The sequence below is a fragment of the Notamacropus eugenii genome, chromosome 3 (genome assembly GCF_028372415.1).
Source record: "Notamacropus eugenii isolate mMacEug1 chromosome 3, mMacEug1.pri_v2, whole genome shotgun sequence".
Taxonomy (NCBI): Eukaryota; Metazoa; Chordata; class Mammalia; order Diprotodontia; family Macropodidae; genus Notamacropus; species Notamacropus eugenii.
Genome location: NC_092874.1, coordinates 328921332 through 328934328, shown reverse-complemented (window position 1 = coordinate 328934328; position 12997 = coordinate 328921332). Strand labels below are relative to the sequence as shown.

The 12997-nt window shown below is 37.3% G+C and overlaps 1 protein-coding gene across 6 annotated transcripts in view; it reads right to left on the bottom strand.

Moving 5' to 3' along the window:
* Nucleotides 1-12997, bottom strand: part of FANCC (FA complementation group C) — a 237019-nt gene that overhangs the window by 91180 nt on the left and 132842 nt on the right. For all 6 annotated transcript variants that reach the window (XM_072596926.1, XM_072596922.1, XM_072596928.1 and 3 more), the window contains exon 7: nt 11355-11519. In XM_072596926.1, the coding sequence (XP_072453027.1) occupies nt 11355-11519 (165 nt within the window). The remainder of the gene's footprint in view (nt 1-11354; nt 11520-12997) is intronic.

Genomic DNA, 12997 nt, shown 5'->3' with positions numbered 1-12997 from the left:
GGCAGAAAATGGGCACAGAAGACCAAAGCCTGACACCATACACAAGAATAAAGCCCAAATGGATACATGATCAAGGTATAAAGACTGATACTATAAACATATTAGGGGAGCACGGAATATTTGTCAGATTTATGGAGAATGCAGAAATTTTTGACTAAACAAGAGATAGAGAACATTATGAAGTGCAAAATGGATAATTCTGATTACACTAAATTGAAAAGGTTTTGCACAAACAAACCCAATGTAAACAAGATTAGAAGGGAAGCAGAAAACTGGGAAAGAATTTTTGCAACTAGTGTCTGTCATAAGGGCCTCATTTCTAAAATATATAGAGAACTGAGTCAAATGTACAAGAATACAAGTCATTCCCCAATTGATAAATGCCAAAGGATATGAACAGGGAGTTTTCAGAGGAAGAAATTAAAGCTATCTATAGTCATACGAAAAACTGCTCTAAATCACTATTGATTTATATGATGCAAATCAAAACAACTCTGAGGTACCAATCACACCAATCAGATCGGCTAACATGACAAAATAGGAAGATGATAAATGTTGAAGAAGATGTGGGAGAGTTGGAACACTAATTCATTGTTGGTAGAGCTGTGAGCTGGTCCAACTATTCTGGAGAGCAATTTGGAACTATGCCCAAAAGGCTATAAAAATGTGCAGACCCTTTGATCCAGCAATAATGCTTTTGGGACTGTATCCTAAAGAGATCATAAAAATGGGAAAGGGTCCCACATGTACAAAGATATTTATAGCAGGCTCTCTTTGTGGTGGCCAAGAACTGGAAATCAAGGCAATGCCCATCAATTAGGGAACGGATGAACAATTTGTGGTATATGAATGCAATGGAATACTACTGTACTATAAGAAATGACGAACAGGTGGATTGTAGAAAAACCTGGAAAGACTTATATGAATTGATGCTAAACAAAATGAGCAGAACCAGGAGAACATTATACACAGCAACAACCACAGTGTACAAGAAATTTTTCTTGTAGACTTAGCCTGTCACAGCAAAGCAAGGACCTAAAACATTCCCAATGGACTCTTGAGGCAAAATCCATTCCACATCCAGAGAAAGAAGTATGGAATTGGAACACAGAATGAAGCAGACCACTTTCTCTTGTGCTATGTTTTGTTTTGTTTTCATGGTTTCTCCCATTCATTTTAATTCTTCTATGAAACATGACTAAGGTGAAAATGTATTTAATCAGAATGTATGTGTAGAACCTATATAAGATCGTACACTGTCTCAAGGAGGGAGTAGGGAGGGGAAAAAAGCTAAGATATATGGAAGTTATTGTAGAACACTGAAAACAAATACAATAATTTAATTAAAAAAAGAAATAAAAAAAATTTAATGCAAAAAAAAATGAATGTATATGTAGAACCTATATAAGATTACATGCCATCTCAGGGAGGGAGGCAGAAAGGTAGGGGAAAGAGGGGGAAAAAAATCTAAGATATATGGAAGTGATTGTAGAAAACTGAAAATAAATTAATTCTGAACACAAAACATGCATACTTTGCACTGTGCATTCCCTTAGGTCATGCAACACCAACAAATGCTGTGAAAACACCAAAAGGGGTTGCTAGTTGAAACGCTTAAGAAGCCCTGGTTAGACACAAAGAAGGATACTATAAGCAAATTAGGGAAATATGGGGAAAATTATCTGTGGATCAGATAAGGGAAAAGTTCATGACCAAATAAGAGATTGAAGGGATTACAGAAGGTAAAATGGGTAATTTTGATTACATTAAATTTAAAAGTCTCTGCATAAACCAAACAAATGCAGTCAAAATTAGAAGAAAAGTGGGAAACTGGAGGAAGAATCTGCAGCAACTTGTGCTAATAAAAGTCTTGTTTCTCAAATATATAGATAGTGGAGTGAAACTGTAAAAATAAGAACCAATTTTCAATTGATAAATGGTCAAAGGAATATGAACAGGCAGTTTTCAGAGGGAGAGATCAAGGCTACCAATAGTGTGAAAAAATATTCTAAATTACCAATAATCAGAGAAATGGTAAAACATTTTTGAAGTGCCATCTCACAAATATCAGATCGGCTAACATGACAGAAAAGGAAAATGACCTGGACGGGATGTGGGAAAGGAGGTACACTATGCACAGTTGGTGGTGAACTAGTCCAGCCATTATGGAGAACAATTTGGAACTATGGTCAGAGGACTATAAAAAACTGCATATCCTTTGACGCAGCAATAACAAAGACATCAAAGGAAAAGGACTCATAGGTACAAAAACATTTATAAGAGCCCTTTTGTGGTAGCAAAGAATTGACAACTAAGGGCACACTCTTCAATCAAGGAATGGCTGAACAAGTTGTGGTAATGATTGAGATGGATTATTATTGTGCTTAAGCCAGAGCTTAAATTTTTTCTACTAGCAACTTTTTTGCCCAAGACATTTTTATGCGACCCTGAGTATATAGGTATATAAGATAGGTATACAAATCAAACATTTACTGATAATAAATCATAAGGACACTTATTTTAAAACAATTATTTGGTATACATACAATTTACCATTTATTGGAGAGGAAAGCAAATTTGCATACTAATGAGATGGATGTGCTTGTTTATTTTTACAAAAAAGATTAAATCTTGGCAGAATGTTTGATACTGATATTTTGATCGTTGCATGTTCAGAAAGATTTTATTGCTGTCAAATTTTTCATGACCTCCACACTCAGTTAAGTGACCCCATGCAGGGTTGATATCCGCAGTTTAAGAAGCACTGCTATGAGGAAAAACAAGCAGGATGGTTTCATAAAAACCTGGGAAGACTTATATGAATTTACGTAAAATAAAGTGAGCAAAACCAGAAGAACATTGTCCACAGTAACAGTAATCTTGTAAATAAGTTCAACAGTGAAAGACTTAGATATTCTGATCAATACAATTCCAAAGAAATCATGATGAAAAATGATATCCAACACCAGAGAGAGACCTGATGAACCGAGTACAGAATGAAGCATATTTTTTCTTTATCTAATTTGCTTGTTTTCTTTCTTTTTTCCTTTGCAATACAGCTAATGTGGAAGTGTTTTGTATAATTTCCTACATATAATGAAGATTATATTTCTTGCCTTCTCAACGAGTGGGAAAGGGATGGAGGGGAGAGAATTTGGAACTGAAAATAAAAATAAATTTAAAAAAGAAAAAAATTATAATAAATCAAACTGAAGGGACCCTGTATGTCAGGGACTTTGTAATGAAGTTTCCTTCAGGGAAGAGGATGCCTCAAAAAAAAATCTCTGGGAAAAGATCATGCTTTGCTTAGGTCCCGTTTTCCCATTATAATCTCTCTGTGTTCTTCGTCCCTTGTTTAATGTAAAATTTTCTAATTATTCCCCTCCCTTCTATCACACCCTTCCCTTCCCTTATCCCCTTCTCTTCTATTTTCTTGTAGGGCAGGATAAATTTCTATACCCCACTACCTGTATTTCTTATTTCCCAGTTGCATGTTAATACAATTTTTAATATTCGTTTTTAAAACTTTGAGTTCCAACTTCTCTCCATTCCTCCCTCCTCACCCATCCCCAATGAGAAGGCAAGCAATTCAATAAAGGTTATACATGTGTAGTTATGCAAAAGACTTCCATAAAAGTCATGTTGTGAAAGACTATATTTCCCTCCATCCTATCCTGCCCTCCATATGTTCTATTCTCTCTTTTGACCTTGTCCCTCCCCCAAAGTGTTTACTTCTAATTATCCCCTCCTATTTGCCCTCCCTTCTATCATACCCTCACATCCCACTTATCCCCTTCTCCCCTACTTTCCTGTAGTGTAAGATATTTTCATACCAAATTGAATGTGCATGTTTTTCCCTCCTTAAAGCCAAATGTGATGAGAATAAGCTTCACTTTTCCCCTCTCATCTCCCCACTTTTCCCCACCATTGAAAAAGCTTTTTCTTGCCTCTTTCCTGTGAGATAATTTGCCCCATTCCATTTCTTCCTTTCTCCTCCCAATATATTCCTCTCACCCCTTAATTTTATTTTTTTAGATATCATCCCTCACTCTGTGCACTCTGTATATATGTATATAATCCCTCCAACTACCCAAATACTGAGAAAAGTCTCAAGAGTTACAAATATTATATCTTTCCATGTAGGAATATAAACAGTTCAACTTTAGTAGGTCCCTTATGATTTTTCTTTCCTGTTTCATTTCATGCTTCTCAATTCTTGTGTTTGAAAATCAGACTTTCTATTCAGCTCTGGTCTTTTCATCAAGAATGCTTCAAAGTCTTCTATTTCATTGAATGATCATTTTTTCCCCCCTGAAATATGATACTTAGTTTTGCTGATTCTTGGTTTTAATCCTAGCTCCTTTCACTTCTGGAATATCATATTCCAAGCCCTTCAATCCCTTAATGTAGAAGCTGCTAGATTTTGTGTTATCCTGATTGTATTTCCACAATACTCAAATTGTTTCTTTCTGGCTGCTTGCAGTATTTTCTTCTTGACCTGGCAATTCTGGAATTTGACTACAATATTCCTAGGAGTTTTTCTTTTCAGATCTTTTTCAGGTGATTGGTGGATTCTTTCAATATTGATTTTACCATCTGGTTCTAGAATATCAGGGCAGTTTTCCTTGATAATTATATGAAAGATGATATCTAGGATCTGTTTTTGATCATGGCTTTCAAGTAGTCTCATAATTTTAAAATTGTCTCTCCTGGATCTATTTTCCAGGTCAGTTGTTTTTCCAATGAGATATTTCACATTGTTTACTATTTTTCATTCCTTTGGTTTTGTTTTATGGTTTCTCGATTTTTCATAAAGTCATTAGTTTCCATTCCGCTCCATTCTAATCTTTAAGGAAGTAACAGTGAGCTTTTGGATCTCCTTTTCCATCTGGCCAATTCTGCTTCTTAGGGTATTCTTCTCCTCATTGGCTTTTTAGATCTCTTTTGCCATTTGGGTTATTCTATTTTTTAAAGTGTTTCTTCAGCATTTTTTTGGGGTCTCCTTTAGCAAGCAGTTGACTTGTTTCTCATGATTTTCTTGAATCACTCTCATTTTTCTTCTCAATTTTTGCTCTACTTCTCTTACTTGATTTTCAAAATCCTTTTGGAGCTCTTCCATGGTCTGAGACCAATTCATATTTTTCTTGGAGGCTTTAGATGGAGGAGCTTTGACTTTGCTTTCTTCTGTTTGCATGCTTTGGTCTTCTTCATCACCAAAGTAAGATTCTATAGTCCGATTCTTTTTCCAGTTTTTGCTCATTTCCTCAGTCATTTATTTGACTTTTGAGCTCTTTGTCAAGGTAGTTCTCTGCTTCCAGTGGGGGTGGGGGTGGGGGTGTAGTGTCAGCTGCCTGATCCCCCCATAATCTGTAGGCCTAGAGCTCCAGCAACAGTGACTGCAGCTGTCCCTGCTGTGGCTGCTGTGGGTTCCTCTGCCCCTCTTCCCTCTCTGCTGCCCTGAGGCTGAGGCCAGATCACTCCACTCTCCTGCACTGTTACCACAAGCTTTTCCTACTAATCTTCCAATTTATGCTCAGCATTTTGGGGTCATGAAGTCTGGAAACCACCACAGGTGTAAGAGATTCAGTCTCCCCAAGGCCTCCTCAGGTCCCCTCTGTGCACTCACGGCCCTCACTGGACTGAGCTCTACTCCCAGTGTGGCACGATAGACACTTCCAGACAACCTTCCAGGCTGTTGTGGGCTGGAGATTTGCTTCATTCCATCATTCTGTGGGTTCTGCAGTTCCAGATTTTATTTAGAGCCATTTTTTTACAGGTATTTGGCTGGGCTTGGGGGAAGCGCTCTAGAAAGTCTGTGCTGTTACTCTGTCATCTTGGCTCCTACTAATTCTATTCTTTAAGGAGTTCTTTTCTTCAGTGGATTTTTGTATCTCTTTTTCCCATGTGGTCAATTCTGCTTTTCAAGGCATTCTTCTCATTGAGTTTTTGTGCCTATTTTACAATTTGGCCTATTATGATTTTTAAGGTGTTATTTTTTTCAGTATTTTTTTGTTGACTCTTTTTTAATGATTTTCTTGCTTCATTCTCATTTCTCTTCTCAATTTTTTCCTCTAGTTCTCTTGATTTTAGAAGTCCTTTTTGAGCTCTTCTATGACCTAGAAATAATTCATATTTTCCTCTGAGGCTTTGGATGTAGGAGTTTTTACTTTCTTGTCTTCTGATTTTGTCACCATAGTAACTTTCTATAATTAGGATCTTTTTCTGCTGCTTGCTCATTTTTCCAGCCTTTTTCAGTTTTATTTTCCATCCTTTTAGCTTTATGCTAAAGTGAGTCTCTGCTTCAAAGTAGAGGGGGTAGCACCCCAAGTTTTAGGGTTTTTTTATGCAGCTGTTTTCAGAGATAATTCTGGGGACCTGTAAGTTTTCAGTTTTTCCAACATGGTATGATACAAGGAAAAGTATTTACTACTCCCATGTCCTGTAAGCGACTATATGCACTCTTCCAACCTGAAACTATGACCAGGGTCCCAGCTCCCCTGCATCCACAAGCTCTGGTATGCTAGTGTTCCTCCTCAGTCTGAGATTGATACCCAGAACTGCAACCTAGATCAAAGTATGGGAAATGCAAAAGAGTGCTGCCCCAGGTGCCGGCAAAGGTACCTGGTTATGTCCTTCTTACCAGTTGTGTGACCTTTTTTACTGTCTGTGGAGAGGTCTGGAAACCACCATGGTCACCACTGATTCAGTCACCCCCAATGCCTAGTGTTGGTTTCCTGGGACACAACCTGTGCCCACTCTCACCCTTGCGCAACAGACCCTTTTCTGCAAACCTTCTAAGCTGTCTTGGACTAGAAAATTGTTTTTCTCCATCCTTTTATGAATCCTGCCACTTTAGAATTTGTTTTGGGGCATTAATTAAAGTTGTTTGGAGGGATTTTAGAGAGAGTCCCTGTCTTTTCTTTGCCATCTTGGCTCTAGCTCAGAGATGGCTCTTCTTACCAAGACTAAAGCTGCTAATTATGTTCTTGCTTGTTTATTTCTCCTTTCATCTCTTTTGGGAGCTTTTCCTCCTTTAATCATTCCACTTAGTTCATTTTCTATGATCACTTCCCTAAGAGATCAAATTAGTAAGGAACTTAGCACAGTGTATGGCACATAGAATGGCTGAACAACCCATGGCATAGAATTTTGATGGAATATTATTATTATGTATTACTACTTACTACGTAAGAAATGATGAGGACAGTTTTAGAAAAACCTGGGAAATTATATGAACTCATGCTAAGTGAAGTGAGCAGAGCCAGGAGAATACTGTCCATAGGAACAGCTGCACTGTAAGCATGATCAACTGGGAAAGAGTGAGCTACTCTCATTAACACAAAGATCAAAGACAGTTCCAAAGAACTCATGATGAAAAGTGCTATCTACCTCCAGAGAGAAAATTAATGAACTCTGAATGAAGACTGAAGCATACTCTTTTTATTAACTTTATTTTTCTCCTTTTTTGTTGTCTGTGTTTTCTTTTGCAACATGGCTAACATGGATTTATGTTTTGCATGACTTCATCTATCTACTCAATATCAAACTGCTTGCCTTTTCCGGGAAAGGGGAGGGTTGGGAAGGAGCAAGAGAATTTGGAACTCAAAATTCAAAAAAAATGAATGTTAATTTTTTTACATGTACTTGGGAAATATAAAACAAATAAAAATATATTGGAAAAAATGCTCGTTTCTTCCTTCCCCTGCTCTCCCCTCCCGCTTTTGCCTACTTCACTGCTACATAAAAACATCCTCAGGTCTTTCCCATCCTTAAACCTCACCTTGTCCTGCTGTTCTCTTAAGACATCACTTCCTTCCACTATGCCTTCTGTAACTTTACCTCTCTTGTTATAAATTCCCTATCATCTTAGATCCCTTCTTCTCATACCCTTTCCCTTTTCCAGTACTCAGAGAAACTTAGTTTTCTCTAGAAGACCCTTCAATTCTTGAATCTTCTCAAGGGCTGGGTGCTTCTTTTATTCTCAATGTCTGTCCCAATGAGACAAGGAAGCAAATTTCTGACTTCCCCCCACCACTTCTAGACTGTTTCTCTGCTGCCATTGCTCAGCCACCCATCTTACGCTTGAGGTTCACTTCATTTGCTGATGTCATTTGTTCACATCTTTGTTGCCACCATCTACTAGCTCCTAGGTCTCTCTTCCTCCTTCATGAAGAAGTCTGGTTCCTGGCTCAGTCTTCTCCTCTCTCCTTGGTCCTTTCCCTCATACTTAAGAATTTGAATATCCATGCTGTTATGCATTCTGTCATCTTTATACAAATGATGCCTAGTTTCATATAGCCCATCTTAACCAGTTTTCTGACCTCCTATCCTGCATCACCACACCTGTTGGACACCTCCAGCTCAATATCCCATCAGCATATCAAACTCATGTCAAAAATAAATTCATTTTATTCTTGCACCTAAATCTGCTACTCTTCTGAATTTCTCATTTTTGTTGAGGGCACATCAGCCTTACATAGCCTCTCAAACCTGGACTTCCTTTACTCATTTCACTCACCCCTATGTTCAAACAGCAGCCAAGGTGTAGTAGTTCTACCTTGACATATTTCTCATCTGCCTTTACTTCTTGCACTCACATGAACACTACCTTAATTTAGGCTTTCGATACTGCTTATCTGTACTAATGTTATAGTTCTTAATTGGTTTCCTTACCTCTAGTCTCTTCTTTCTCCTATTCACCAAAAAAATTCTATAGAGGGAAGTTCAACTGCTTGTGCCATCCTGTTCAAAATCATTTAGGGACCCCTAATTGCCTCTAGGATAAAATACAACACTTCTTAGCCTGAGATGTAATCTAGTTCCTATCTTCCTTTCTAGTTTTATTTCATATTACTCTTATTCATGCACTGTCCAAATCATACTACTAACTCTTACCTCAACTGGCCATTCTGTTTCTCACCTTGGTCAGCTATGACAAGCCATGCCTCATGCCTGGAATGTATACTTTTAGAATCCTTAAAGTGATTCCTGGCTCAGGTGCCTTTCACAAACACTATTTGCTTATGCTCTCTTCTTTCAGAGATGACCTTCACTCTACTTTTCTATGCACATATTGAATCCCTCCTGTAAAATATAAACTCCTTAGAGGAGTTCTATTTCTATGTCCCTAAGAGCTTGCACAACAGTGTCTTGCATGGAACAGGTGCTAGACAAATATCTGTTGAGCTGAACTCCCAAATATGTCTAAGACCCAAAAAGAAAGCTAAGTGACTTAGAAGAATCTGGAGGCTTAATACAGGAAAAGATGACAATTTGTGAATTATCTGAGGCTCAGATGAATTTTATTTTTAAAAATATTCCTCCAGGAATTTAAAAAATAAAGTTGTTGTTTTGTTTTTAAATACATTAAAGTACAAGTGACACTGCTTCTAATACTTCCAACAGATATATGGCGAGTTCTCACTAACTATCTCGGAAAGGATGGAATGATAATTTAAGAGTCTGGACATAGATGCTTCCATGACTGCAACCACAGAAATGATTGGCCAGAGAATTGAAAAGTTCCTTAAAATTATCAAAACCTCAGTGGGGGAACAAGTATCTGCTGGTGAAAAAAGATAGTCCAACTCTAGCCACATGAAGACATAAGACTGCTTTTTGGAAGTCAAAACCAAAGACACCCAGTCAGTTTTAACACGTTAAATTCCACTGGTTTATTGTGGTAAACAAATAGCTAGAAAGCCAAATATGGGACAGGGTACATGAATCAGAGAAATTGTGTGGTTTGTAAATGACCACATAGAACATTCAGACCAATGCTAGGAGGTGGAGAAAAAAGCCTTGTAGTGAGTGACTGAATCAGCATCATAAAATCAACATGCAGTTCAGATGTTCTGTCTATGGGCAATTATCCATGGAAGGTCTCCAGAATCTTACACCACTGCTTGTGGAACTTGCTGAGCTGAAGCCACAGGAATTGGACAAGTGAAAGACCACCCAGCACTGCTGAACAGTCTGTTCCTTATGTATTTGCAGAGATAATTTTCCAAACCAAATAAATTGTGTTCATTGCTGGTGGGGAACCTGCTATAATATGTAAAAATAAGGAATGAGGTTAGTGGCTGCTTTGTAGAGCCAATGTTTTCAATTTTCTGCCTGTTCATTGGTAGTTAAAGTGCTCTGTTATTTTTAAGCAAATACCTACTCTCCTCCACTCTATCCTGAAAGAATTTTGTTAGGTTTTTAAAAGAATGCTGAAGCAGCGCTCTCCTATGATTTGAGGTTGGTTCAATTTCAGAGTTTTGGTAAATGAGGGAAAAGAAAAGTTGCTGAAGCTAAAAATGAGAAGTCATCTGTATTTTAGCAAAATATACTTCTGTACTTTAGCAAAATGAACTGTTTAACAGAACAAGTAGAGGTTAAAGTAAAAACAAAAAAAGAGGACAATTTTTTTAAAAGCAACAGTCCTCTGGAAAACTTTTAGTAAATGAATAAAGGGAGACAAACAAGAGACAACATAAAAGATTTACTCTGTTGACTGATGTACATGAGGCAGACTTAAACAATTACTTGGACTCAGTGACCATTTAAGAGGCACATCAAATAAAAATGACAGCAAAACAGACTTCAATGAAAATGTAGATTTACTAAGTCATTTTCACAGAGACTGCAGGATGATGGAAGAGAAAAAGTAGGCATATTTTTCAGCATTAAATTAAGTGTCTGCTCTTGTATTTGACAAGGATTACCATTATTCTCTTCATAAATCTGCTTTAATAACACACAGACCCATAATCTTTCAGGTAAAATGAAGCTAAAATGCTATCTATTTCCAGGAAAGATCTCTCTGTGATTTTTAAGGACTATATAAAGAAAAAATAAAACATTTATATGATATCGCTTTTCTGGGTTTGTTATTGAAAGTAATGATTTCTGAGATATTTTTGTTTTTCAAAGCACTACTCTTTGAAGAGAGCTTTACATGTCCATAAGAGTCTACAAGTTCTCTACAAAGATTTTAAAATACTTAAAGAATTCAGGATAAAAGGAAGTAAAGAAACCCTAAATTCTAATAATAATTAAATTAAGCATTATTAAATCACGAGAAATTTTGTTACTGTAATTATTATAAATGGGCATCTTTTACAAAATATAATTAAATCAAATCCTGAAGAATTTTTTTCAATCTCATTATCTGAGACTGAGTAAAATGTGTACTTACTAAAACAGCATTTATTAATCTTGAGGAAAGAAAACAATATTTCAAATAATTTTAAAGAAAATTACTCTAAATTTGGGAATATAGCTCTATATTTCTATACATTTGCCTGCACAAAGTCAAAACAACAGAAACATAACATGAATGGGGGAAAAATATATTTTATGTGACTTACTGCACGAAGGCTTCATTTACACTTTCTAAAAACTCAGAAGAAAGGATTTCCTTAGGCTCATCTCCATGGTAGGTAAGCAGAGCCTCCAGTAGGGGTAAGATGTCTGGCAAAGTGAGGAGTGGGACACAAAGCAGGGACATGGCCTTTATTTGTTTATCTGGAATTCTGATAAAGAAATAAGACAAATAAATATACATTAAAACCATATTAATCATGGAATTGTGAAATATTTAGACTAAAAGTTGGAACTCAAAATTAAAAAAAAAGCTTGAATGTTAAAAATTATTTTTATATGCAATTGGGGAAAAATAAAATATTATTTTTTAAAATGGAAGAAGGGCAGGATCACTGTTCCGGGTGAATGAGGCAATGAAATCTGATTTCCTAATGAGGAAAAGAGGGCAGAGATAATTAACACTTACTTTGTTTCTGTTTTCTCTGCCAAAGAGAGCAATTTTTTACTGGAAAATACTAAAGAAAAGTGCCTCAGATTATTGCCTTAATTATTCTTAGGGAAAAGGACATCTAGTTCCTTTGATGAGTTTAGAAGAACTGAAAGTGACTTATGAGACTGCTGAGTCACTGTCAGTGATCCACAGAAAATAGGATGGGTATCAAAGAAGTGGAAAAGGGTAAATGTTGCCCTCACTTTAAAAAATGGAGTAGAGACCAGTGCATGTGACCTGTATTTGTGTCAGAATACTAGTCTTTTGTTATTTAAGGGATGACTACTAAACATCTAGAAAAGGAAATGATCACAAAGGAGTATAGTTTCACGCTGATCAATACCATGACTAGCTTTAAAAGAAAGATGGTGCAGCATGTTTCCTGGTTTTCAACAGAGACATGTAGACTAGAAGTCTGGAATGAGAACTAAGTTTTGAGAGAGACAGAGGAGAGACACTGAGAGAGGGGGACAGAGACAGAGAGACAGAGAGGGAGAGAGACAGAGACAGAGACAGACAGAGAGAGGGAGAGGGAGAGACAGAGGGAGAGAGAGAGGGAGGGAGGGAGAGAGGGAGGAAGGGAGAGAGAGACAGAGAGACAGAGGAGACACACTGAGAGAGAGGGACAGAGACAGAGACAGAGAGAGAGAGAGAGAGGGAGAGAGACAGAGAGAGAGAGAGCGGGAGGGAGGGAGGGAGAGAGGGTTTTCTGACCAGCCTGTCTACTAAAGTAGTGTTGATTATCTTGCTTTTGAAATGTATGAATGAACAAACAAATAAACAAAAGAACCCTTAAAAAAAACCTCATGCTTCTCTCATGGATGAGATAAAGAGATGTGAGCCAGCCAATAATACTGCTACTAATAACTTTTTGTGGTGGAGGGACACCCATCAGTTGGGGAGTGGCTGAACAGTCTGTGGTACATGATTCATGGTATATTATTGTGCTATCAGAAATGGCAAGCAGGCTGACTTCAGAAAAACAAAAATAGCATTTATGCTGCACCTTAAGGTTTGCAAAGCGCTTTACAAATATTACCTGATCTGATCCTCATAACAAGCCTGGGAGATTGGTGCTTTGATTCCTCCCATTTTACACTTAAGGAAACTGAGGCAGGTTAAATGATTTGTCCAGGGCCACACAGTAATATCTGGGGCTTGAATGCAAGTGTTCGTGACTCTGGGCCCAGCACTCTA